At 46.2% G+C, this 27,904-nt stretch overlaps 1 protein-coding gene across 1 annotated transcript in view; it reads left to right on the top strand.

The window, feature by feature from the left end:
* PLOD1 (procollagen-lysine,2-oxoglutarate 5-dioxygenase 1) overlaps window positions 1-27,904 on the top strand; it is a 44,036-nt gene extending 16,132 nt beyond the window's left edge. Inside the window, exons 3-19 of the mRNA XM_031962848.1 lie at window positions 567-703; window positions 3,992-4,155; window positions 5,024-5,136; window positions 5,358-5,421; window positions 7,442-7,539; window positions 8,922-9,023; window positions 9,818-9,949; window positions 10,289-10,410; window positions 12,031-12,135; window positions 13,311-13,436; window positions 14,006-14,147; window positions 16,213-16,326; window positions 18,606-18,671; window positions 20,075-20,179; window positions 23,570-23,716; window positions 25,899-26,024; window positions 27,008-27,904. Of these exons, the coding sequence (XP_031818708.1) occupies window positions 567-703; window positions 3,992-4,155; window positions 5,024-5,136; window positions 5,358-5,421; window positions 7,442-7,539; window positions 8,922-9,023; window positions 9,818-9,949; window positions 10,289-10,410; window positions 12,031-12,135; window positions 13,311-13,436; window positions 14,006-14,147; window positions 16,213-16,326; window positions 18,606-18,671; window positions 20,075-20,179; window positions 23,570-23,716; window positions 25,899-26,024; window positions 27,008-27,163 (2,019 nt within the window). The 3' untranslated portion in view covers window positions 27,164-27,904. The remainder of the gene's footprint in view (window positions 1-566; window positions 704-3,991; window positions 4,156-5,023; window positions 5,137-5,357; window positions 5,422-7,441; window positions 7,540-8,921; window positions 9,024-9,817; window positions 9,950-10,288; window positions 10,411-12,030; window positions 12,136-13,310; window positions 13,437-14,005; window positions 14,148-16,212; window positions 16,327-18,605; window positions 18,672-20,074; window positions 20,180-23,569; window positions 23,717-25,898; window positions 26,025-27,007) is intronic.

The following is a 27,904-nucleotide window of genomic DNA, read 5'->3' as shown; positions in this document are numbered from 1 at the left end:
TAGAGGATGAATTGAAGAGGGGAGAGAATCGAGACAGAGAGAACAGTTAGGAGATGATTGTGATAGTTCTGGAATAATATGAAGAAGGCCTAAACATTCCTGGTGCCCGTGTAAGTGGAGGGAAGAGGGAGATTTGAGAGGTTTTGTAGAGATAAAAACAAGATTTGACAACTGATTGGCTCTAGGAGGTGAGTAAGAGAGAGATGCTGAGGATGATACCAATGTCACATATCCGGTGACTGGGGTGACCTCTCAATAGAAATAGGTTATTTAGGAAAGGGGAGTGGGTGTATTGGGGTGTGTGAAAAGATGATTCTTCTTTGGACATGTTGACTTTCTATGGGATATCTAGTTTCAGGTGTCCAAAAGGCAATTGGTCATATGAAAGATCAGTTTGAAGGAGGAAGCCCATAGGCTTCCCCAGGCTGCCCCCAAAGTCCAAGACATAACAAAGGATCCCTAATAATCCAGGTGGGAGGCTGGGCTGGTAAAAAGTCTTTCTTAGTGTTGTGGTTTTAATTTGTTTGTATCTCCAAGTCTGTGCTAAAGGTACCTTTCTTTGGCAGGTCCTCGGCCTTGGAGAGGACTGGCAAGGTGGGGAGAAGGAAATTACCTTGGGAGGTGGCCAGAAAGTCCGGCTCCTGAAAACTGCTCTGGAGAAGTATGCAGATAAGGAAGACCAGGTCATCCTCTTCACAGACAGGTGAGATGTCCCCACGTAGCTTGGCTTGTCATGGAAGGGTTGAAGAACTCAGTCTTCCCTGGGGGGAAATGAGCACTCAGCAGGACTTCCAGTGGTGCCCAGGGAGTGCTGAACTGATTTTTAAGGACTTATTTTTATTTTCATTGCTATCTTTTATTTTTAAAATCATTTTCATCTTCAGATGTAGTCTTCCCTCTTCTCTTACCATTCCTTGTAACAAAGAACAAAAAAAGGAAGGAAGGATGGAAAGAAGGAAGGAAGGAAAGAAGGAAGGAAGGAAGGAAGGAAGGGAGGGAAGGAGGGAGGGAGGAAAAATGGAAGGAAGGAAGGAAGAAAGGAAGGAAAGAAGGAAGGGAGGAAGGGAGAGAGGGAGGGAGAGAGGAAGGGAGAGAGGGAAGGAGAAAAAAGGGAGGAAAAGAAGAAAGGAAGGATGGGAGAGCAAGGGAGAAAGAGAGACAGATGGGGAATGAGAAATAAAGAGAGGGGAAGAGACAGAGACAGACAGAGAGAGAGATAGAGACAGACAGATAGAGAGAGAGAGAGAGAGAGAGAGAATTAATCAGTTATATGCAATCAACCAACACATCACAAATACTCCAGCTCTCCTGCCCCCTTGTTGGTCCCCATCAAGGCAGAAAAGGGCTGATGCATTTTCTTAACTTTTATCTAGTTGATAATTACTCAGGTTTGAGTCTGTTTGTTGGTTTGAGTTGTTGTCATTGTGTCTAGTGTTTTTCTGTTTCTGTTTTCTGATTCATGAATCTGCTTTTCCTAAGAAAGGCCTCTGAAAGGAGGGAGGGATACAGGCCCAGCCAGACTCTGGCTTTGAGTTAAGGGCATGGTGGGGTTGGAAGGAAATCTAGGCAAGACATATCTAAACAGATCTGCATTAAGGCCCAGTGGAGAGAGTCCTGGGCCTGGAGTCAGGAGGACCTGAGTTCAAATTTGGCCTTAGATATTCACTTGCTGTATGACTTGGGCATTTTCCTCAGCTTCTTCATTTGTAAGATGAGGATAATAATAGCACCTGCCTTCCAAGGTTGTTATGAGGATCACATGAGTTAATAATTGTAAAGCAAAGGGAAGCTAGGCAGTTCAGTGGTTAGAGCAATGACACGAAGTCAGGATCACCGGAGTTCAAATCCAGCCTCAGAAACTTGGCCCTTACTAGCTATGTGACCCTGGCAAGTTACTTAACTCCAATGGCCTCACCAAAAAATAATAATTGGAAAGCACTCGCACTGTGTAACTATCAGCTATTATAATTAAGTATGGCCCTTCTTGTTCAGGACCATCCAAGAGACTCCCATGACACAAGTTGGCCCAGGCCATATGCCTCTTAAGCTGAGATGGCTGCTGGGTTATCACAGATTATAAATTACCTCTGGACATGAAGGACCCCAAGGTCAGGCTATGAGAAGTGATGGAAGGAATGAGAGATGAGAAGACTTGGGAGAGGGGACATGTTAAGTGTCATTTCTTTCTCTAGCTCATTTCTCTAGCTCATTTTACAGATGAGGAAACTGAGGCGCAAATTTACACAGTGACTTGTCTAGGATCACACAGATAGGAAGTGTCCATGTCTCCTAATTCCAGGTCCAGCACTCCATGCACTGATCCACTAGCTGCTTCTAGCACTTAGCAGGAGCTATATAAATACCTATTCCCTCTCTCCATTTTGTCTTCTATTTGTCCCTAGGAATCAGAACCAGGGACAGCAGGTAGAAGCTGCAGAAGTGCAAACTTAGGCATCTTATGGGGAAATTTTTTGTAAAATATAATATATACATATATAATAACCATTATAGATGTCCAAAGGTGCCACTGAGCTGCCTCAGAAGGTGGCGGGCTCCTCCTTCTTCATTGAGATTTTCCAGGAGAGGCTAGATGACCACTTGTTACTCAGCTGGTTGACTTAGTTGTAATGAGTTAAGAGAGGGTTACCCATGATTAGTTACCCATGAGCCTGTTAGCGCCACATCAAGGAAAACTTGACTTCCATGGAAAGGAGCATGGTGACATTGTCTATAGAGCCTTGACCTTGAATTCAGGTATCCCTTCTTTGATGCTATCTTGCTGAGAAAGCAGTTTACATCTCTAAGCCTCAGTTCCCTCATCTGTAAAATGGGGATAATGGTACTTATAAGAGGAACCTCACAGGGTGGTTGTGAAACTTGAATAAGATAGGATGTGAACAAACGTGAAAGCGCCAGATGGTTCACCATTATTCTTCTTATTACCAATCTTGGTATGGCCCTAACTGGTCAAACCTCTAAGAGATGGTGGCTAAGGAGAGGGGCCATCTTCAGAGAGAGGGTAGATGCTTTGCTGCAGCTCATGTCCACCAGAGAGAGAACTCAATATGTGTCCAGTACAGCCCAAGTAGCCCCGTCTCTGAAGATGGAGGCTCTGTCACTGTAGGACTTTGAACAAGGTGTTCATCTTCTGTGTGTGGGTCTCAGTTTCCTCATCTGCAAAACAAGGTCGTTTAGGTCTCTTCTAACTCTAGAGCTATCCTATAAGATACTATCTGATAGTATCTTATATCCTATAAGACATAAGATAATATCCTATAGTATCACGTTCTCTAAGACACTATCTGACCCTCAGTTTCCCCATCTGTAATAGTAACAGCTTATATATAGTCTTTTAAGGTTGTATAAAGCACTTTACCAGTTTCTCTCATTTGATCTTTGCAACAACCTTTGGAAGTAGGTGCATTTTACAGATTAAAAAAAAAAACCCAGCCTGAGAGCCATTAAATGAGAACGAGATGGCTTTTGAGATCCCTTCCACTCTAAATCTATGATTCCATGATCCTCCAGGTCACTTTGCCTCTCTGAGCTTCGATTTCCTCATTAGGGAAATGAGGGGATTGGACTAGTTGCCTCTGGGATCTAGCTCTAGGATTTCATGACTGATGGGCAAAGTCATTTCTTTGTGAAAGATGTGCTGATGCTGTCTTTGTTTTCTTGTGTTCCTCTTAGAGATGAGTGGAGTTAGCTAGTCAGAAATCAGCAGATCTGTGAGTGCTCTCTATTTCTTTTTAAGGCCGTAATGTCCTATTATTAACCTTTCTGGGCCTCAGTTTCCCCATCAGTAATAATAGCTAAGATTGACATATAACCCTTTAAGGTTTATAAGGAGGGAAGTCCTGATGAATCCCCCTCTTGTTTTTCTCTGGCCTGTCTCCACCACAGGCCTCGGATCCCCACCTCTTATCCCTCTCCAGTCTCTCAGACCCCGCTCCTCCAGCCCATACCCCATTGTCTCCTTCTCCCCTCACAGCTATGATGTGGTGTTCGCCTCTGGCCCCAGAGAACTCCTGAAGAAGTTCCGACAGGCCAAGAGCCGGGTGGTCTTCTCAGCTGAGGAGCTCATCTATCCTGACCGGAGGCTAGAGGTCAAGTATCCCCAGGTCCATGATGGGAAGAGATTCTTAGGCTCTGGAGGTAAGGGACAAGGGAGTCCTTCTGCTGGTGATGATCACAAACTGGGCCATGTCCTAACAGTTTATGGGATTGGAGCCCTGGACTGGGAATCAGGAAACCTGAGTTTGAATCCTGCCTCGGAGACTCTCTATGACCTTTGGCATTTTTCCAGCCCTGAGTTTCCTCATCTGTAAAATGCATGATGTGCTCTGTGGGGTCTGGCTCTGGGATCTTATGAGGTGGCCCCAGTCAGATTATGTCTAAGGCTATTTTAGGGCACAGTAATAGAGCTCAGGAGCCCAGGATGAGAACAGTAACAGGCTCACTATACTCTATTCCAAGATACTGATAAGCTTGTGTGCTGTAGGAGAGCCCCTGGGACCAGAGTGGGCCTCGAGTCCCTCTCCCATAAGGATCAATAGAAAGAACTCAGAATACTGAGTTTGTAGAAGAAAAGGCATAGAATGGACACAATTGGTGCCCTCAAGTTTTAAGGCTGCTCTGTGGGAGGGGGATAACCCTTGTCCAGTGGGGCCCCAGGGGGTGGAGGCTGCAAAGGGGCAGATTTGGGTATGTCAAGTCACACTGCCTAAGACTGAGAGTTTTCCCAAAGAGGCGGTGGGCCCTCCCTCACTGGAAGGCTCCGAGCAGAGATGGCAGGATCACTTTTTGGGGATGCCGGAGATGGCACTGGTGGGGCTCAATGGTCCTTGGCATTGCTGCCAGCTCTGGGGCTCTCTGAGGGTTTTCTGAACCAATTGGGCACTTTGGGAAGTGGGTAAAAAAGGAACGTTATCAGACATAGAGTATTCCTACACGAGGTGAGCTGACCGGGGAGGAAAGAGGTTGGGTCTCCATCCGCCCCTTTTCCCCCTTGTTTCCCTCCCAGGCTTCATTGGCTACGCCCCAAACTTGAGCAAGATGGTGGCCAGCTGGGATGGCCAGGACAGTGACAGTGACCAGCTCTTTTACACCAAGATCTTCTTAGACCCAGAACAGAGGGTAAGAGAACATTGGGGAAGGAAGCTGTCCTTGCTGGATTCTCAAGGGGAGGTCGCTTTGGGCCAGTACCCTGGACCCTCGGGTCTCATTACAGGACTGCCACTCCAGGCAGCCCTGTGCCAGTCACTTCCTCGGTGGGGAGGACAAGAATGGGAGATGCTGGGCCAGTGGGGGGGGGGGGTCCTGGGATGCTGGCTAGCTTGGTTTTCCCTCTTCTGAAGGCGAAGATCAACATCACCCTGGACCATCGCTGCCGAATCTTCCAGAACCTGGATGGAGCCTTAGGTGATTGAATGGGGCAGGGTGGAAGGTGATCCTGCAGGACCCCTTACCCCTGGAGGGAAGGAGGGAAATAAGGATATATATATACAGAAACACACACACACACACACACACACACACACACACACTACACAACGCATCCCTGCACTTTGAAAGTCTTCTCAACAGGGAGAAAGTGCTGGGTCCAGAGTTAAGAAGATCTGAGTTCAAATATTGGCTTAGATACTTTGTACCTGTGAGCGAATCAGCAATCATTTAGCTTCCCTGAGCCTGTTTCTTCATCTGTAAAATGGGATAATAATAGTAATAACACATCCCTCACAGGGTGGTTGGGAGGATTCAGTGAGATAATAAATCTAGACTTCTTTGTAGCTTTAAAGCACTCTATACAGGCTAGCTATTTTTACTCTTGTTATTCTTTATTTATTCTTATTATTTATAATTATAATAATAATATAAATATAATTATTCTTATTATCATTATTATCCTTGTTAAAGAGTGAATACTATAGTTGAAATGAATAGATTTCCAGCTCTACTATTCTATTAACTATGTGATTTGGAGCCAACCACATCATGCCTGTGAGGCTCCCTTAAAGTGATTTTTAAACTTTAAAGTATTACGTAAATGCTAAAGGACTGAGCCTCCCAGGGAAGGAAACTCCCTCCACCAACACAGGTTGGCATTTTCTCTATAACTTATAGGCTTAAAGAGTTAACTAGAGCATTGGATGGTTAAATGATTTACCCAAGTTCACACAGCCAGGATGAGTCAGAAGCAGGACTAGAATCCAGATCTTCCTACCTGGCAGACTCTATATGTACTAACCATGCTGCTTTTCATAGAAATGGTAGGAATCATCATCACCATCATTTCCATAAAGTGGAAATCAGCAGCTTGGCTTCCTAGGTAGCTGGCCTTAAACTAATTAAATCGCAGGTGCATTTCCAATCCCAGTCTTAAAGTAGAGATTATAAGAATTTGAGCTCATGTAATTCCATGAGGTTTACAAGGATCTCTCCTCCCAACAGCCCAGTGACAGGGAGCAGTAGTTTAGTGATGAACCAACTAAGATTCAGATCAAATTACAGATCTATGAGCATATGGTTACTAAATGTAAGAGGCAAGATTTGAATCCAGGATTTTTATTGGACTTAAGCCTGGTTTCTAATATAAAATGGGGTCTTTGGTGATATTTATCACTCCCTTTATAGGATTATTGAGAGGAAATATAAATGAATAGACTAAGACTTAGATCAAATTACTGACTTGTGATCACATGGTTATTAAGTACAAGAGGCAAGTTTTGAATCCAGGACTTTTCAACCTCAGGTCCTGTTTATAGTACAAAATAGGATCCTCAGTAATAGTTATCACTCCCTTTATAGGATTATTGAGAGGAAATATAAATGAGTAGACTAAGATTTAGATCAAATTACTGACCTATGATCACATGATTATTAAGTATAAGAGAGAGGTTTTTAAATCCCAGACTTTTTTAACCTCAGGTCCTGTTTATAGTACAAAATAGGATGCTCAGTAATATTTATCCCTCCATTTATAGGGTTATTGAGAGGAAAATGCTTTGTCACCTTGAAAGTGATGTATAAATAATTTTTTTAGATTTTTATTATTATTTTTAACAGAGAGGTCCTGGGGCACAGATTAGAATACTTTGTGTGTATAGAACATAAAAACTTCATAATTTTTATCGCATGTTTACACACTTTAGTTCTTGAATCCCCAAATCTCTGAGATGGTAGTGAGAGGAGCATTGCTCTCACTTGACAGATGAGGAAATTGAAGCTCAGGAAAGCAGCATGCTTTTCCCAGTGTCCCACAGTGAGTGGAAGGACATGATGTGGGATCTGGGTACACTGAATTCTGAATGGCCCTGGGAACCAAGAGAGTAGCAATACCCTTCCTCCGGGGCTTCCGCTCTGGCTTCCCGAGAAGATCCGGAAGCCCCCAGTGCTCTCCCCAGGACCACAAGCAGACAATAACCTGGGCTGTGATTTCTAGATGAGGTGGTCCTCAAATTTGAGACGGCTCAAGTCCGGGCGAGGAACCTGGAGTACGACACCCTGCCCGTCCTGATACACGGCAATGGGCCCACCAAGGTAGGACGTCCCTGGCCTGGGGCAGACCAAGATTCTGCCCTTCCTCTCTCCTGTGCTTGGAGCTGCCATGTGTGTTTAGTCTGTGCTTTTCGTGTTTCATCTTCTGTCTCCATTCTGCCATCTTGCCTTGGCTGGGGAAATGAACCTTACTGAGGGTGGGGAATTCACGCCCTATCTGCACGTGAAGGACCTCACAGTCACAGAGAAAAAGCTCCTAGGGCTCATACCCGGGCTCCAGGCTGTTTATTCTGCAGCAGAGACAGCCTGCACAGTGTTTTTCCAGTCCGCCGGGCCTGGCACAGAGTGAGCATTTAATAAATGCTGGCTGACTTATTAACTCTGTATTCTTTCATCCATTGACCTGCCATTGAGATCTCCTGTATGCATTCTCTCCACCTAAGTTAGAATGTGAGCTTTTGGAGGGCAGGGACCTTCGTGCTTTTCTGTTTCAGTACTTCTCAGAGTGCTTTCTGCAGTGTAAATGCTGATTAATCCATTCATTCTCCCCCTCATTCCTTCATTCATCCATCCATCCATTCATTCTCTGCCTCCATCAAACAAAAGCTTCTGGGATAAAGTGACTTAGAGCGATGGAGGATAAAGAGAGTATCTGGGGAAAAGGAAATCTAATTAGTGACAGGAGAATGAAATCCTTTCGAGAGCAGTTTGCAGATTCACCGAGCAGGAGATGGTCCATTTCTAGAGCAGAGAATCCCAGCCCATTTCGGGTATCTTCATTTATCTCAAAGGCTTGGGGTCAGATTTTGCCAGAAATCCTACAAATAGCATTATTTTGAAGGGTGGAGACAGAAGGATAGTAACTCAACTATATATTATCAGAGAGATGTGACTCCTACATAGGGATTTTTTTAAGCAAATGATCTCATTTTTATTGAGGGCAGCTAGGTAGTACAATGGATAATGTGCTGGGTCTGGAGTTAGGAAGACCTGAGTTCAAAGTCAGTTTTCCTAGCTGTGTGACCCTAAACTGCTATCTGCCTCAGTTTCCTCAACTATAAAATGGGGATGATAATATTTATTATTTATTTATTATGTTATTTATATTGTTATAAGGATTAAATAAGATAATATTTATGAAGTTTCCAGCACAATCTTTGACATATAATAGATGCTTTATAAAAGCTTAACTCTCTTCACACATGCTTTTTTTAAATTTTTGCATATGGCCCTCCTCTTTCCCCAGTGCAATGAGCATCCTTTGTAACAAACAAATAAATAAATTTAAAAGAAAGAGAAAAAATAATTGAGTGAAGCTAGCTAGCGTATTGGTTGCCCAGATTTGTGTTTATTTATGAAGGTGGGGAAGAAGAGAGAGAAAGAGGATGGGGGAGAGGGATGCTGAGCCCCCTTCTGTTTTGTAGCTCCAGTTGAATTATCTGGGGAACTACATCCCTCGATTCTGGACTTTCGAGACGGGCTGCACCGTGTGTGATGAGGGCCTGCGGAGCCTGAAAGCCATTGGGGTAAGACACCTAGACACTGGGTAAAGGGGGCTCCCTCTGGGGTTAGAAGGGGCTTTGGGGCCAGGAAGCAGATCTGGGGTTCAAGCCTTAGGAGGTAAGCAGGTTTCCTTGGTGCTGAGGCAAGCTGTAGGACAGTCAGGTCTTTAGGATACCAGATGGAGAAGTCTCTACAGAGACAGCGGTCCCCAGGACAAGGTTCTGGCTTGCAGAGATGCTGTGTGAAGTGCACAGACAAGAGGGGAAGTGGCCCCTGACCCTATGAAGTGGGGACTGCTTCAGTTCATATCCATAATGTATTCTGGGGTGGGGGAATGCTGCTGGTTGGGGTATGCAGGGATGTTGGGATGGACACTGCTGCGGGGAGCCAGGAGACCTGGGTTCCAGACCTGTGCCTTCTAATAACTCACTGTGGGACCCTAGCCAAGATCTTTCCCTTCTCTGAGCCTCAGTTTCCCCAACTATAAAAGAAAGTTTGATTTGATTTGATTCAAGGGGCACTTCCCGCTCTCTCTTTGTTGCCTTTTAGGAAAAGGCCAGAGGACCGGCAGGTGGTCCCAGTGACTCAGTTACCCCATACTCATGTACAGCCATAGCCCAGGCTTTTCTGGGAGCTGAAGCTCCTGGGTTCTTCCTCCGGCTTCCCCCATCGCCCATCTGGCCTTTGAAGCCAGGTGGGTCCCCCCATTCCCGCTGTGTGAGGGTCTCCCTCTCCATGCATGGCTCAGAGAAGCTGGGTATTAGGGTTTGCAGAACCCTCTTGTCTTGGTGCTCACAGCCTCTTCCTCCTCCTACAGGATGAAGCTCTGCCCTCAGTCCTCATCGGAATTTTCATAGAACAGCCGACTCCGTTCCTCTCCCTGTTCTTCAAGAGGCTTCTGAACCTCCGGTACCCCCGGAAACGGCTTCGACTCTTCATACACAATCACGTGAGCAGTGGGCTCCAGGTGGATGCATCCGGGGCATCCATGGCAGCAGATCCCTGCCAGGGGCACAAGGGAGGGCCTGGGAATGAGCTCCTGAGGGCTTGTGCTCTTTCCTGAGTCAGACTGTTAATGCCCCCGTCTGGGTGCCTGGATGCACAAGGCTGGGCTCACCAAGTGCTCTGTGGGTCTCATCCGGTGCTCTGTGGGTCCCATCCCTCCTCATCCCTCATGTCCCCTACCCTGCAACCTCCTGCCACCCAACAGAATGCCTTCCATTGTGTCTGATGGGGCAGGGGGATTGAACCCCTTCCCCCCATCCCAGCCCCTCCCTCTCCCTTCCAGGAGGAGCACCACGAAGACCAGGTGGAGCAGTTCATAGCAGACCATGGCAGTGAGTACCACATGGTCAAGCTAGTAGGCCCGGAGCAGCGTGTGAGAGGTGCCGACGCCCGGAACATGGGCGCGTGAGTCTGGGAAGGGAGGCGGGACTGGGCAGCGGCTTCTCGGCTTCCTGAACGTAGACCAGCCTGAGTCTGGTGCATAAAGCACCACATTTGGGCTTAAAGGGTTCAGATCCTAGCTTTGTCACTTACTCCTTGTGTGACTGTAGTTCCCTAGGCCTTAGGCTCCCCATCTAGAAAATGGGTATAATCCCTGACCTCCTTACAGGGGTATCATGAGATGATTTGAAAAAGCATAAAATGAAAAAAAAAAAAAAAAAGAAAGAAAGAAAAGAAAAAGCATAAAACAACTCATGGGTACCAAACATTATTATTGATTAGGAATTGGTGACCTTGCTGAGCCCAGCAGGTACCTGGGCCGACTTATAAAGGGAGACATTTTCCTCCCTACATTCATGTATTTGAATGCTGTCAGCAATCACAGTAACACAGGATGGCACCCCTAAGGCTATCAAGTGGGGTTTTACAGATAAGGAAACTAAAGCTGAGAGAAATAGAGAGAAAATGATTCCCCCAGAATCACCCAGCTAATAAGGGTCTGAGGTAGGATTTGAATCCAGGATTCCCTGATCCAATTAAATAATGAACGTAGTATCAAAAGATATAGATCTATGGGGGAGCTGAAATGTGATTTGTTGACTAATGTCTCTACTAAAGAACAGATCTTAGAAACAGTATCTCATGTCTTTAAAAATAACAACACCAGAAATAACAATCTAGCAAAAGTAGTCAAGCAAATAGTTGTCAGAGCTAAGGCAGGGAAGTGAATTTATATTCCTGAAAAAAAGGAAGAGAAAAACAGTCAGAAAATGAAAGGGAGTAGGCAAGAAGAGAAGAAAAAAAGGCAAAAAAAAAAAAAAAGCAATTTAAGGTTAGAAGAGACCTGAGAGGTCTTGTAGTCCAATACCCCCATTTTACAGATGAAGAAACTGAGTCCCAGGGAAGTTGTGACTTGCTCAGGGTTAAACAGCTAGTAAGTAGCATAGCCAGCAAGTTTAAGGAAAAAGATAGAAGGAAAAATGAAATAAGTAGAAAAGATAGAAAAAAAAGAAAAAGGAAGTAGAGAAGATGGAAGAAAAAGACAAAAGAGCAAAAAAAGAAGAAAAATGAGAGAACTAGAAAAGATTCTAGAAAAAAGGAAAGAAAAAAGATAAAAGTGGAGAAGCTAGAAGAAAGAAAAAATATAAATAGAGAAGAGGGAAAAAAAAGAAAAAAGTAGAAAAGATTCTAGAAAAAAAGAAAAGAAAAAAGATAAAAGTGGTGAAGATAGAAGAAAGAAAAAAATGTAAATAGAGAAGATGGAAAAGAAAGAAAAAAGAAGTAGAAAATATAGAAAGTAAAATATAAATAAAAAATGAAAGAAAGAAAATAGAAGTAGAGAAGATAAAAGAAGAGGAAGAAAAAAGTAAAAGCGATAGAATAAAAAAGATAGAAGTAGAGAACTTGGAAAGAAGGAAAGAAAATACAGGGTCTCTGGAGGATGCCCATAGCAGGTCTTACTGGTCAGCAGGTCTGGGCTAGATGGGCACTAGGGCACCAAGGACAGTGGCTCTCTTAGGGCATGGAAGGAAGGGAGTCTTGGTTTTCCCCACCCTGACCCCTGCCTTCTCTCTCTCCCCATAGGGACCTATGTCGTCAGGATCGAGACTGTACCTATTACCTGAGCATGGATGCTGAGGTGGCCCTGACCAACCCAGATGCCCTCCGTCTTCTGATCGAGCAGAACAAGTGAGAGGCCCCTTCCCCTTTTTTCCCCCCTGCCCCTGCCCTTAGAGGGACAGGGGGAGATAGCAGCACCCCATCCTCCCGAACATGGCCCCCTTCCTACTCCCCTGGTGCCTGCCTTCGGCAGGTCTCTGAAGTCCTGATCCGTGCTGGTAAAAGGAGTTTCCTCTGCACCAATGAAATCCCAAACCATCTCTAGCCTTTATATTTTAACTTCTGTACATGTTGTTTCCTCCATTGGAATGTAAGCCTCTTGTGTCATTTATGTTCTTGTATCCCCATCACCTTGGCTGGCAGGTGCTTAAATGCTTATTGATGGGTTGTAAGCATTTATTAAATACCTACTTTATGGCATCCATTGTATAAAGTAATTTTCAGAGGGGGATAACTCCCATGGGGGAGTATCAGGGAAGGCTTTCTGGAGGAAGTAGCACTAGAACTGAACTTTATAGATTAGAAAGCAACTTAGCAGCTCAGAGTAGTCTAGACTAAGCAGATCGGATGTCCACACTAAATCCAACATTGTTATAGTGAATCCCCCAGAAGCAGGGAAGACTACCAGGTCTCCTAAAGAGGGATGGACCAGCTCAGGTTGATGGTGGGCTAGGTTTAGGCTCTCCTGACAATCAGACTGGGGTCAGACCTGTGAGTCAAATACAGCCCAGGATCAAATACAAATTGAGGCTTTGGGGGGAAAATGTCTGGAGAACTGGGAGATGAAACAATTCTAGAGGGATCTCAGGTCATATTCTCCAGAAATGTAAAATATTGATATTCTTATAGGAATATAACCCTATTAAATAAATCACTATTAATTTGCATTTATGGTAGAAGAGTTGCCAAATGTCTTTATGGATATTTGTCACTCTATGACTTATCTCGACATCACCACCCATTCAAAGCCCAGACTGACCTAAATTATTGCTTGCCCTAAGTGTTTTGGTGCTTAGAGATCCCTGGCTGGGAAAGGCCTCTGGGTCCCTTGGCATTGGCCCTGTGGGAGGTGATGGAGGGACCATGATGCCTTAGTCATTGTGCTGCTGGTGATTTGAGCCCGGGATGCACCCCCTTATCTCTCTTGGAAGGTTGCTTCAGCCCCTCACAGAGATGGAGTGGGGGGCTTTGTTTCCTCCCTGCACACTGATCTGTTGACTTTCCCCCCTTTCCCCTTTGCCTAGAGCTGTCATCGCTCCCTTGGTGATCCGGGCGGGAAGGCTGTGGTCCAATTTCTGGGGGGCCTTGAGTGCTGATGGTTTCTACGCCCGCTCCGAAGACTACGTGGATATTGTCCAAGGGCGACGTGTGTGAGTGTCTGCCTCCTGAACTGTTCTCTCAGTGGGAGAAAGCAGTCTTTTATTTGAGGGGCTAAGGGGCTGTGGCCACCAAAAGGCCCTCAAGTCTCCATTAACCTTGTTGCATTTAGCAGTGCTTTGGCAAGAGAGAATTCAGTGTACAGAGAAGAAGTAGTCCAGCAGAAAATGCACTGGGTCCATCTTATCTGAGAGAATGACCCTGTGACCCTATAGGTGCTATTATAATTCCCATTTTACAGATAAGGAAACTGAGACTTGGCCAAGATCACACAGCTAGTGAAAATCTGAGGGAGCGTTTGAACTCACTGACTGCAAATCTAATTTTCTGTCCCCTCTAGGCTGGGATGAGAGGTCAGAATGTGGAGAATCTTAATCCAGGCCTAGAGGTCACTCAGTTTTTAAATAGTGGGTTCCAGAGGAAGGGAGTAAAGTAGGCAGACTGGAGACAGGGAACCCCCAGCTGGTTTGGGGGGGTCATGGCCCCAGATTGGAAACTGTGGCTTTGTGAGTGATTGCGTCCCCCACCTCCCCTTCTCCTGCCCCCCTGCTTTGTCTCCTAGTGGTGTCTGGAACGTCCCCTACATCTCCAACATCTACCTGATCAAAGGCAGCACCTTGCGGGGCGACCTGCAGCAGAAGGACCTCTTTCACAGCAGCAAGCTGGACGCTGACATGGCTTTCTGCTCCAATGTCCGTGAGCAGGTCAGTGTATAATATGGTAGAACAGACAGAACGCTGGGCTCGGAGCTAGGAAAATCTGGGTTTGGATCCTGCCCCTGGCACTTACCAGCTGCGTGACTCCAGGCAAGCTTCTCCAAGACTTGGTTTTCTCATCTATTAAAAGGGAATAATAATAGTACCTACCCTACAGGGTTGTGAGGATGCAATCCAGTAAACATTTATTAAGTGCCTACTATGTTCTGGGAACTGCGCTAAGTGCTGGGGAGAAATTAATAAAGAGAAAGACGGTCCCTGATCTCAAGAAATTTTTAATCTAAGGGAGAAACAATGCAAAAAAGGAGGCAGGATCAGAGTTGGGAGGGATGCAGGGAAACTAGAGGTACCCAGGGAGGAGGTACCTTGTTCTGTGGAGTTGAACCAGGCAGAGCTGCAGGTGCGAAAAGTCCAATTTCTGCGCTCTCTAAAGGAAGGCATTGGGAGAAGTTTGGTACTGAGCCCTCCAGACAGGAGACGGAGTAGTTAGGAGTGTACCTGGTAGTACAGTTTGGGGGTGGAGGGAGGCAGTCATCAAGGCTTGAGTTAGCTGCTTGGTGGTGAGTTCAGAAGGGATGAGCTGGTCCAGGCAGGGTAGTAGGTGCAAAGAGGGGAGAGGATGAGCGGGGATAACTTATTTAGCCATATTCTACGGGAATCAAGACGGTTACAGCCGGCAACCGGCCTGAGTGCCGGACGAAGCAGTGAGCGAAATAAAAATAAGTGGGACCAGGCGAGTTCAAGCTCACATCTCGAAATGACATATTTTTCTTTGTTATATATTATAGAAGTGCCAGAAAACCACAGAAAGTATAACTAAGACCATGCCATTTCCTTGTTCCATTAGTCAAAGTCCATCCTGTTATTTATTTTCATTTTTTAAAGCACCCAGTTTAAACTGTCAGGAAATAATCCAAAAGAGCTCAGATAGGAGTTATCAGCTAGGAAACCGGCCTTGCCAAGTCTCCTAACGTCCTCCAAGAGCCTCGCCTTGTTTCGGCCTAACAATGACTTACGGCAAGGTCCCCAAGGTTATGGAGGAGGTGCCTTCCTGTAATGATAAAAGGAATATTTTCATTTGGAAGTTCTTTATTCCAGTGAGATCCCAGGTCCAGGTCCTCTCCCCATGTAAATATAAATTATTATTCTTATTTCAGGGTTGTAAATATGAGTTGTTGTTCTTAGTTTAGGATGGTTGTTAGAACCCAGAATAGTACAAGCAATATGTAAAACCTTCCTACATAAATGTCAGCTATAATCATGACTGTTCTGTGAGTCTTAGTCCAGAATTCTAAAGCCATCATTGTAACTCACATTGACAGGGGGCTTGGAAGCTTGCAAAGTATTTTTACGGATTAAATGATTGGCCCCGCATAACAACCCTTCGGAGCAGGGGCCAGAGCACACTAGACAGATGAGGGATTATTGAGTGTGCACTCTGTGCCAGGAACTTTGCTAAGTGCTGGGGACCCAAAACAAGTTTCTGCTTCAAGAAACTCATGTTCCAAAAGGGGGACACAATACCAAAGAGGACCAGGAAGGGAATGGTACCTGGGTTATGGCGGGGAGGGGAAATGGTCAGAAAGTAGCCTGGATGCCCTTTTCTAAGCAAGATGAGATAGAAGCCTGCCTAGAGAAGTCCTGGGGATTAGGAGCTAAGTCCAGGGGCTAGGGAGGCAGGATGAGGACAGTGGCTGGGGAGAAGCTATGAGAAGGGACTTTAGAAGTCATGCCGACCAGGGAAACCTATTGTGCAGCTAGCTGGAACAGTGGATAGAGTGCCGGGTCTGGAGTCAAGAGGACGCCTCTTCCCGAGTTCAAATACAGCCTCAGATTCTTACTAGGGGTGTGACCCTGGGCAAGCCACTTCCCCCGTCTGCCTCAGTTTCCTCATCTGTCAAATGAAGGAAATGGCCAACTCCTCCGGGCTCTCTGCCAAGAAAACCCCAAATGGGATCATGGAAAATCAGGCACAAGTAAAAATGCCTGAACAACCGTGGCCACCTATTTATCCTGGGGCAAAGGGCTCACTTCTTTCTTTTCCATCCTGCAGAATGTTTTCTTGTTTGTGACCAACCGGCATTCCTTCGGCCGCCTGCTGTCTGTAGACAATTACCAAACAACTCACCTGCACAATGACCTCTGGGAGATCTTCAACAATCCAGAGGTAAGAAAAGGATCAGAACAGGGTCAAAAAGAGAGACGCATAGGTTTGGACCCCTCTCCCATTACACACCTCCAGGGCCCACTTTCCTCATCTCTAAAAATGAAAGGGCTGCCCTGGGATAACCTGGTTTTCCTTCTGGTTTTCATGGGGCTTGGACAGAGAAGAGGAGGCAGAGAGCGGGCAGTCACCATTTGTGGGTCAGGGAGACAGCCTGCTCAGCTTCTGAGGAAGGGCCAGCGTTAAACGTCTTACCTGGGAGATACCCAGCCTTTATCAAGCACATTCTCTGTGCCGGGCATGAGGGGCAAAAAACAGTTCCCACCCTCAAGGAGCTCACAAACTAGTGGTGTGGACAAACAAATCACATCCAGAATAATTAGGGAACCGTTATGGGATGGAAGAATGAAGGAGGAGGAGAAAGATTTCCAGTAGAGGCCAGGAGGAGAGATGATGTAGAGGGAGAGCATCCCTATGCAGCTAGAGAAGAGGCCCAGAGCATCCGCCAAGAGGCAGATCTTGTTCAAGCCAGGAGGCCATTGTTACTTGTTGGCTGTGAGGTTTAAGAATGGGAAGGTATTAGGAGGGAGCTGGGTTAGGGAAGGCTTTGAATGTCAAGCCGAGGATTTTGTATTTCCTTCCAGATGGGACAGGGGCCCACTGGCATTTGTTGAGTAGGGAGGTGACGTGCTCAGTCCTGTACTTTAGGAAAATTGCTTTGGTGGCTGAATGGAGGATGGAAAGACCTGAGGCAAGTGGGAGTCGTGGGGACCCAAACTAAGGGTAACTGAAGAGTGAGAAAGGGAAGGGCAGGAGAGCCACTATGGGTCCAGAAATGACAAGATTAAAAATAGGGGTGAGGGAGAGGGAGGAGCCCAGGTCACCCTTAACCTTGGTGTCTAGTGCTGATTATCTCCCATTAATCCCATGTGTGTCATCTTGTACGAGTCTTGCTGCTCTGAGCCCCAGGGACAAAACTATGTCGCTAAGCGCGGAAGCTTGCTAGGGACGCCTCGGCCTAAGATCGAGTCCTGCGGCCCTTGATCCCAGGTCCTTCCCACAGATTTCCAGAAGCTTTTAAGTGTCACAATCGGAACAGAACGACCTTTGGCAGGGTCCACACATGGGTGGGGGCTTTGGACTGGGCTCATTGCTGTGGATAGGGATGTAAGGTGGCCACCCTAACCAGGAGGGGAAGGCGGCTTTTGGGGGGTCCTCCACAAGATCAGAGGCCAGACTTGGTTTGGGGAAGTTTCCTGCCCTGTCTGCCTTCTGTCGATGGCAGGGTCCCGCTGGTTGATCCGTCCCCTTCTCCTGGCCGGGAGATGAGCCTCCTCTGGGATATTTTTCATTTGATCTTAAACAACACTTGCAGAGCTGTGTGAAGTGAGCCCTGGATTTCCCCGGCCTGATTCTTGGATAGACTCCTTGGGCACACAGTGTTGTCCACAGATATGCTTCCCATCGCACCCAATGAGTAACCAAAGCAATTTTGTTAATTGGGTGTTAAACACAGTCTGTGCCATTGGCGCAGGAAATTATAGGATAGTCCCTCATGTATTATTTGTTAGCAGCCAAAACAAAACATAGTTGTTTGCATGGCTCCCCCATTTGACCGGGAGCTTCTTGAGGCTGGGACTTATTATTTTCTTTGTACTCCCAGTTCTTAACACACAGCTAACAAGTTGACCAATTTATATAAAAAAAATAAGAGCCACGCCCTGTTTGATAAATGATCAAAAGATATGATCTGTGCCCAAAGGGCTGCAAATTCATGCATATCCTTGACCTACAACCCCACCATTAGGGATGAATATCAAGAGATTTGGAAAAAATGGGGGAAAAAAGGAAAATGACCTATTTGTACAAAAATATTCATAGTAGCTCTCTTCTCAGGATACAAAAATTAAAAATCGAAGGGATGCCCATCAATTGAGGAATGGCTCAATAAACCGTGGTGTGTGTTTGTGATGGAATATTGTTCTCTGGGAAATGATGAGCAGGAGACTCTCAGAAAAAAAAAACAAACAACATGGAAAATCCTCCATGAACAAAGTGAAATACTATAGACAAAATAACAGCAATGTGCTGTGATGACCAGCTGTAAATAAAAGTTGACTGACTGATTGACCAAGGCCAGGGTAACAGGCTTTGGAAGAAGGGTGGGCATAAGTTGGGCTAACAGCGGGCATAAGTTGGGCTATTTGTGAGATGCCTTCTGATACCACGATTCTGTGAGTTGGGAAAGTGCTCCATTAAAAACCCTGGGCTTTTTTGCACAGGACTGGAAGGAGAAATACATCCATGAGAACTACACAGAAGCCCTCAAGGGGAAGCTGGTGGAGACGGTGAGTTAGCCCCGCTGTGAGGGTGAGCAGCTGTGCAGCAGGGGGAGGACAGGAGGGAGGGGGGGGCCCGGAGCTGGGGAGCTATTTTGGGCTCCAAGCCGGCACAGATGTGCCTTCCTGCTGTGTCCTGGCGGGGAGCCCACTGCTGCAGGTCAGAAAAAAGCAGGATCCGGTCATGAGGGTGGCTGTCCCCAGCCGTGGCCTGCTGATGGGGCTGGGATAAACGGGACAAGCTTCTGAGTCTGTAGAGGTCAGTCCCATTCCCCTCTCCGGCCTGTCCTGGACAGTCCAGACTGGACAGGTGTCCCCATCGCCTCACCAGGAGCTTTCTGGACATGGGTTCTGAGCAGAGTCATTAGGGCAGAATGGGTGGCCATGGTGGGGTTTGGGGAATAAGTGGGAGCCAGGTGTTCACTGGGAAGGAACTAGATCCTTTCCTGATCAGTGTAGACCTCCCCAAAGGGTCCTTCCTCCTTGCCACAGCTCCATGGGAAGCTTGAGACTTAGTAAAGCCATGTTCTTGGGCAGAGGGAGGCAAGGTGACTGGCAGATTTAGGCACAGGCAGTGGAGTGTGGGGGTGGGGATGAGCAATAAAGGATGGAAAAAAGGAAGAAAGCCAGTTTACCAAATCCTCTCTTCCTGTTCCCTCCCTCCACCCAGACATTCCATTCCCAAATCCTTTTCTTTCCCCTCTCTTCCTCTGTCCCTGTCTCCCTTTCTCTCTTTCCCCATCTCTCTCATCCTTTTCCTTCCTCTTTCTTTTTCCCTCCTCCTCCTCCTCCTCTCTCTCCCTCTCTTTCTCCCTCACTCTTTCCTTCTCTACTTCTCTATATTTTTCTCTCTCTCTTTCCTGTCTTTTCCTCTATTTTTTTGTCCCTTTCTCCCTCTCTTACCCAGTCTTCAGGCTCTGCCCACACTCATCCCTAACTTTTGGATCTATTCATATGACCTCTTCTGCCCAAGAATCCTCAATGGCTCCCTTAATCTTTCTGTGTAAAATTCAGATTCTTCTGCCTCACACTGAAGTCCTTTCATAATCTGGCCCCGTTACCTCCTATCACATTACCCCCCAACTCCCTTGTCCCCACACATGCTCCGGGCTCTGCCTTCACGCCCCATCTCCTGTGCCTAGAATCCCTGGCTCTCCTGCCCGGTGCACGTGCCAGATGCCCCCCCGCCTGGCCTAGTAACCCTTCCCAGACCCTCCCCCAGCCCTCTCTGAAGCACCCAGATTACATGACCTGCATAGAGCCTTGTGCACCCTTTCCATTACTGAACTGAGTTCCCAGAGAGCGGAGCCAGCATCTGAACTAAACCCCATATATCCCTGACAGCCCAGCCCAGGGCTCTGCCCCCAAAGACGCTTAGTAAATGATTGTGGTTGGGGGTCCTGTCTCCCTAGCCCTGTCCGGATGTGTACTGGTTTCCCATCTTCACGGAGACAGCCTGCGATGAGCTGGTGGAGGAAATGGAACACTTTGGCCAGTGGTCGGCTGGCGACAACAAGGTGAGGGGGACCTCTTCTCCATTCTAGGTCCCTGAGTCAGCACAGATCCCAAGAGGGCAACCGTGGGAAGTGAGCAGGGGCGGATGTCTGGGACCATTGATGAAATGGAGCAAGAGCCATGGGCCTGACAGGGAGGGACAGGTGGAATAGGTCTCTAGCCTCAGTTTCTAGCCTTCTTGTTTCCACAGCAAATTGGGCCCTCTTTCCCTGGCTCTGGGAACAGCCTTATTTAAAAAGGCTATTGATGTTTTTTACTTTCATTTGCTCATTTTGCTTTTTTTTTGTTTGTTTGTTTCATTTTCAAATATATCCTTCTTTCCTCCCTGCTAGCCCTCTTTAAATATAGATGACTGCTCTGGGTTTTCGGAAGGATAGTTCCCTCACTTTGGGGTGGAGGGCTCATAATCTGGACACCTGCATTTCTTTTCCAGTCTGCTAATGACTGACACCATTGCTTAAATCACTCTATGTGTTCATATTGGACTGGAAGAAGCCTCAGCACATAGAGAGCTTGTTCTGGGAAGGAATATGACTTGTCAGAGATGAGAAAGTCCTTTTTGTTCAGTCATTTCAGACATCTGACTCTGTTTCCCCATTTGGAGTTTCTTGGCAGAGATACTGGAGTGGTTTAATATTTCCTCCACCTCATTTTACAGATAGAGAAACTGAGGCAAACATGGTGAGGTGACTCACACAGCTAATAAGATTTGAACTCAGGAAGATGAGTCTTCCTGATTGTCCTGACACTCCATCCACTGGGTCACCTACCTAAAAAATAGATCTAATCTGATCATCGTAGTTTATTTTTTTCAAACAAAATTCAAAAAAAAAAAAGAAAGAAAGAAAGAAAGAAAAGATCATGAATATGATTTAGAGGAATATGTGAGAAGAGAAATAGCTAAGCAATGGCAAATGAAATATTTGTGATTAAGGCCAGGGGTTCTTAATCTGGGGGTTGGTGAACTTATTTTTTTAATTTTGAAAAGTGAATTTCAAAAATGATTTCCTTTGTTATATATGTATTCATTTAAAAACTTTTTTTGAGAAAGGACCAATAGACTTCACTGGATATTACCAAAATGGGCCATTGCACCCACACAAAAAAGATTCCGATCTCGTTTTAAACAGATTTAAATATCCTTCACTTTGAAGTCTGAGGATCTGAGTTCAAGTTCAGTCTTTGCCATTTAGTATTTGTATAAATTTGAATAAGTTACTTAACTTCTGTTGGCCTCAATTCCCTTCCATTTCTACATGTATGATCCTACTCAGAAACCTGATTATTTCCATTCTGAAAGATTTTCAATCCAAGAAACAATTGGGGTATAATAATTAATCATTATAACTAGCATTTCTATAGCAATTTAAGGTATGCAGAGCTCCTTCATTTACTCTCATTGGCTCCTTAAAAAATCCTGGGAAGTAAATGCTATTATTCCCCCCATTTAATAGATCAAGGAACTGATCCTTAAGAGGGATGAAGTGATGTGTTCGGAGACATTCAGGTAGTGAGTGTCCAAAGCAGGATTTGAATTCAGGTCTTCCTGATTTCAGATTCAAGGCTCTATCCACGGCTACCAGCTTGCTACTTATAGTTAGATATGGTGGAACCCCACCACAAGCAAAGACACTCAAGCGGGGAAAAAAAAAAAAAAAAAAAAAACCAGAAAATGATTTTAATAATTTTTTTTAACATCACCATAGTTTCCTCTCCCCACCATCCCTCCCTCTATTCTTCCCTAGAACCATCCTATATATGGTATTTTTAAAGACAAATAGTAATAGTATTTTAAAGACAAAATAGAACTTTTTAAGGCAAAAAGTCTCAGTATTTTTAAAAAAATATAGTATTTTTAAGACAAAGGAAGGAGGAAAGAAAAGAAGGAAGGAAGAAAGGAGGAGAAAAGGAAAGGAAGGAAGAAAGAAGAGGAAGGTGTAACATCTTTACAGGAAGGAAGGGAGAGAGAGAGAGAAGAAAGGAGGGAAGAGAGAAGGAAGGAAGGAGGAAAGGAAGGAAAGAAGGAGAAAAGAAAGGAAGGGAGGGAGGGAGGGGAAAAAGGTAGAGGGAAGGAAGGAGGGAAGGAAATAAAGAAAGAAGGAAGGAAAGAAGAGAAAAGAAAAACACTTGCATGCTCTAATCTCTGTTTTTTCAAGCCAGAATTTTTGCAACATTTACTTTTGATTGCTTTTTGGGCACGGTTCTCTCCATTTACATTTCTGCAGGCAGTGTGTCTATTGTTTTCTAAGCTTTCCACACTTCTCTGTATTCATCACCTACTGAATTTCTTAGAACACTCTGATGAATATTCCATTACATTCATGTACCACAAATTGGCTTAGTCACTGTCCAACTGTTGGGCCTTCACTTGTTTCCAGTTAAAAGTGCTGCTGTAAATATTTTGATGTAGTGTATGGGGACTTTCTTTTTATCAATGGCCTCCCTGGGGAGGATGTTTCATTATGGAAGTCCCCACCATGCCTCCTAAGTGACTTTCCTCTCCAAGGAGGGACCACACAGGAAGGAATGTAGCACAGTGAGGTCTCTTCATCCATGACGACACAATACAGCCAATTCCCCACCAGTCACATTTCAATGAAATCAAAAGCTCAAATAGCTGACCATGTTTTGAGGCAGCGATTTGGCATAGTGGGCAGAGCCCTAGAACTTGGAGTCAGAATAGACTGAATTCAAATCCACTTTCATTCTCTTCCTAGCTATGTGGTTCAAAGCAAGTTGCTTAATTTCTCCTACCCTCAATTTCCTGATCTATAAAATGGAGATGGATAATACCATTTATCTCACAGGGTTATTATGTTTTGGGTTTTTTTTGGTTTGTTTTGTTTTGCTGAAACAATTGGGGTTAAGTGACTTGCCCAGGATCACACAGCTAGGAAGTGTTAAGTGTGTGAGGCCAGATTTGAACTCAGGTCCTCCTGACTCCACTCTTGGCACTCTAACCACTGCACTACCTCAATATCTTAGAGTCAGATTCTTACATTTATCTTGCAGAGGAGAAAAGTTTTTTTTTTTTTTTTTTTTTTTTTTTTTGAGCAAAAAACAACAAACAACAGGTTCCATTCTCAAAGTACAAGGAGCAGTGGGATATCACATGGACCACTCTCAAAGTACAGGGGGCAGTAGGGTATCTCATGCTCCACTCTCCAAGAACAAGGGGCAGTGGGGTATCTCATGCTCCACTCTCCAAGAACAAGGGGCAATGGGGTATCTCATGCTCCATTCTCCAAGAACAAGGGGCAGTGGGGTATCTCATGCTCCACTCTCCAAGAACGAGGGGCAATGGGGTATCTCATGCTCCACTCTCAAACTACAGGGGGCAGTGGTTCTGTTTCAGTCAGACTAACTGGTATTCTCTGGGAATTGGTTTCTAGGACACCCGAATTCAGGGCGGCTATGAAAACGTCCCGACGATTGACATCCACATGAATCAGATAAAGTTTGAGAGGGAATGGCACAAGTTCCTGGTGGAATACATCGCTCCCATGACCGAAAAGCTCTACCCAGGATACTACACTAGGGTAAGAAAACCAAGAAAGACCACCCCCTCCGGGGCTCGGGAAGCTGGCTCATTTGCCCAAGGGAGAACTCCAGGGATTTGGGGAGAGGGCTGGTATTGTCTATCCGGCGGGACCCAGGCCAAACAATGGGAAGAGAAGCGGCCCCTGATGTTCCTTTCTTCCAGGAAAGCAAAAGCAAGTCAGCTCTTCTACTAGTCTGGTGACTGCAAAGACTATGGGTGACAACAAAGGCTCCCGAGTTTCCCCTTCAGGGTGGGGATGCCCAACAACTGGCTCAGCAGTGAGTCCGAGAACAGTTATTTGAAAAGCCCCATTCCCTTGAAGTAGCTCTAAAATCAATCTGAGCATCTTCTCAACCAGATAACTAAATACCATTTCCCCTAAAAGTTTTCTTAATACATTTCTAAAGCAATCATTTTCTAGTTCTGGACACATGATCCTGTAACAGGATACAGAAGACCTGTACTTTTGGAGATTTTTTTACAATATGATCAAAGCAAGACATAAATAGTTTAAAACAAGAACAAATAACATCAGTAGTGAATCAAGGCCTTGGGACCTCACAGAGCCACCAGTGCTAAGTGCTGAATGAGTTCTTTAAACAGGTACCTTGAATTTGAAAAGGGGGTGATTTTTTTCATCCCATTTCCCCCCAGATCTCATAATGGATTGATTTAATCAAAGATTTTTTAAAATTATAAACACAGCATATAAAAAGTTTTTAATAAATGTGCTGAATTTCTAAAAGGAGGGGAATAGCCTGAATGACATCAGAGGTCCAGTTCTAAATCTTCCTGTGAATTGAATTGGCTTGAATGGAATATTCCATTTGTACAACCGCATCTCTTGGGCTACTACTTATTTGCAAGGCTGAGACATTGTCCATAGTATAGAAGGAAGGAGAGCATGACAGCCTCCTGAGGAGAATACTGCCTTGCTAGCTGCCTGGGACCTGTGTGAAGAGGTGAAGTGGAAAAGGGTGAGACTTGCTCAGTAGCATGCTGTCTCACAGCAGGAAATCAGCAATACTGGGCAGAATTAGGCAACCACCCTCTGTGCAATTCAGTTTAGCAAATGGTTATTTTTTTTTTTTTTTTGGCTTATTTGTTTTAAGCATTACCTAAATTTTCCTCAGTCTCTGTCTTCTTCCCTTGTTTCATATGGCAAAGAATATATATATTTTTAATTTGTCTTTGATTTGCAAGGGAATTGGTGTCTTCTTCTTCCCTTTTTTCCATATGGTAAAGAATATATTTTTTAAATTTTTGTTTTTGTTTTACAAAGCAATTGGGGTTAAATGACTTGCCCCAGGTCATACAGCAAGGAAACATTAAGTTTCAGAGGCTGAATTTGAACTCAGATCCTCCCATTGCACCATTCATCACGGTTACCCAACAACAATAATTGCTGCAAAGGCAGCAAGAGGAGAGCACTCTGGAGGGGCAGGCTGTCACCTAGTCAGGTCTGTCCTTCCGAAGAGCCAAAGCTTTGTCTACAGCCATTCCCCTCCAGGTTCTCCTGAGTCCCATGCAGAGGGCCAGCACGGGACTGCCACACCCTTGTTGGCAGCAGCTCCCAGGGTCCATTTGGAAGAAAGTGGATCCGTCCTTCCCCCCAGCTCAGAGGAACCTTACTCTGAGCTTCCTTTGAGAAATGGTGTAGGCTTTCTGCAGTCTGTTTCTGTCTCCAAAGTCACAGCCTTGGGGGCCAGAATGCCTTGTTATTTGGGAGAAGCGCGCATTTTTGGTATTTGTCTGAGAGCTAATTTTTCCTGAATTTTATTTCCTGAATGCTGGTATTTGGAGCATTCCCCAGGCCATGGCCCTGGGCACCAGCACTCAGGACTCCTGAAAGCTCAGCCATTATTGATCTTACCAGATAAAAGGTTCCTCTTTACAGGGAGGGACTGTTTGAATTTTTCCCCAGTACATTGAGAATACCAGGCACATTGGTTGACATTATTGCAAGGATTTGTACAGATGCTACAGAGGAGAGCCCCTGTCTCTGCTCTCTTCCCTCCCTCCTACAGAGCCCCCACCAGAAATGTCGGTTGCCTGAACTAGAACATGTTCACCACCACCACCACCCCCCACCCTCCCCAAGTCACATAACCCAGGGTTTTGGTTACTGTGCCTAGGACTGGGTCAGCGATCACTGCTTTCTGTCCTCTCCCTCCCTCCAGGCCCAGTTTGACCTGGCCTTCGTGGTCCGCTACAAGCCGGACGAACAGCCCTCCCTAATGCCGCACCACGACGCCTCCACCTTCACCATCAACATCGCCCTTAATAGGGTGGGCGTGGATTATGAGGTGAGAGCCCCTCCTGGGAGGTCCAGCCAGAGGAGCTTTGGAGATCCTGGGAAAGCTGTGCCAGAGAAGGGCTGAGATGGTAGCTTTGGGGGGAGGAACCAGGGAGGAAAGGGGGCTAACCTTGGAGCAGCAAGTCCTGTCCATGGCCCCTGCCAGCTGGGCGGCCTGTGGGCAGTGAGGGCCCAGGAGGGGAAGCCAGAAAGACCCACATTTAAATCCTTCCTAAGACCTTTACCTGTAGGACTCTGTGCCAGCTGGGCGGCCCTGCAGGAAGCGAGGGTCCAGGCACATTTAAATCCTTCCAAAGACCCTTACCTATAGGACTGTGCCAGCTGGGCGGCCTGTGGGCAGCGAGGGCCCAGGAGGGGAAGCCAGGAAGACCCAAGTTTAAATACTTCCAAAGACTTACCTGTAGGACTCTGTATCTTTCCTGCAAAATGGGCGTGCTAGCAGCACCTGCCTCCCGGGATGGCTATGAGCCCCAAATCCATGACCATACATGGAGCTCTTTGCACGCCTTGAAATGCTGTCTAAAATTGAGTTATTACTGTCGTCATTCAGTAACGACTACTACTTAATCTCTCGGTGCCCTTGGTAGTTCTCTTAAGACTAAATTACAGGGGAGCTGTCCAGCTGCCCCCAGTGGGAGTTCTCCATCTCAGTGGAACGGCAGGTCAAGATCCCCCCAGAAAAAGCCCTACCAGGGCTTTCTAGAGGGAGGAGGTAAAAGAAGGGGTTTAGAGGGAGAGAGCTGGGAAATCAGGGAAGCCCATGGGTTGGGAGGAGAGATCAGAGTCCAGAACAAAGGGTCTGAGTCCCCCGTGCTTCTGAGGATCTCTGGAGCAGTCCCTTGCTGCAATTAGTTACGCTGGGTAGTGTATGAAGATATAAGCAAAGGCTGTGGGATCTCAGGGAGGGAGCGCTGGGCTGGTGAGGTTCTGGGGGACTTCTTTCCCCACTGATCCCCGTCTTGTGTATCCCAGGGAGGAGGCTGCCGGTTCATCCGCTACAACTGTTCCATCAGAGCCCCCCGAAAAGGGTGGACCCTCATGCATCCGGGCCGACTCACCCATTACCACGAGGGGCTCCCGACCACCAGAGGAACTCGATACATAGCCGTCTCCTTTGTTGACCCTTAGGAGCCCAAGCTTCGTCCCCATGGACCTTTCCCCTTTTCTGAGCCTCCAGGACTGACCCTTGGCTGCCTTCAGCCGAGCCTCAGGGGGCTTCTTGTCCCTCTTTGAGAGCTCAGGATGGGAATCGGAACGGATTGCCCCCGAGATGGTGCTCACCTTATTTCTCACAAGGCTGCAGCCTGCTGGCTCCGGGAGACACCCTTGGCCTTAGGAACCGAGTGTCCCCCACTTTCTGCGGGGCACCCTGTGGAGCTGTGTAGACTCCAAGAAGTGGGGGGGGGGCAGCTGGGTGATGCAATGGATAGAGCACCCGAGTCAAATCCAGCTTCAGACACTTGAAAGTTAATAGCTGTGTGGTCCTGGGCAAGTCACTTAACCCCGACTGTCCCTTTGCCAAAAAATAAAAACAAAAGAAGTCGGCCCCAGTGCTGAGCTAAGGCTGATGAGGGAGCCCCCGGATGCAGACTGAACCTTGGACCCCACCTGGCACACTAGCTCCTCACGTCCTCCCTCCCAGGTCCATCAGCCCTTTCCTTCCTGTCCCTGCTTCCCCTTGTCTGAGGAGGGGCCTACGTGTGCAAGGAGACAGGCAAGCCATCTATTTATGTTTCAGATCAGTCCCTGCATTGGCTGGTCAGCCCCTGAAGAATGGGGCACTGGGGCTGATATTCACCCACACACACACCACTCTTTGGACAGTTTGAAACAAGAATGTTTAACATTAAAACTTAACAAAACAACAAA

The sequence above is a fragment of the Sarcophilus harrisii genome, chromosome 3, assembly GCF_902635505.1.
Source record: "Sarcophilus harrisii chromosome 3, mSarHar1.11, whole genome shotgun sequence".
NCBI classification, from domain to species: Eukaryota; Metazoa; Chordata; class Mammalia; order Dasyuromorphia; family Dasyuridae; genus Sarcophilus; species Sarcophilus harrisii.
The sequence above is the reverse complement of the archived record's forward strand: the minus strand, read 5'-3'. Positions and strand labels throughout refer to the sequence as shown.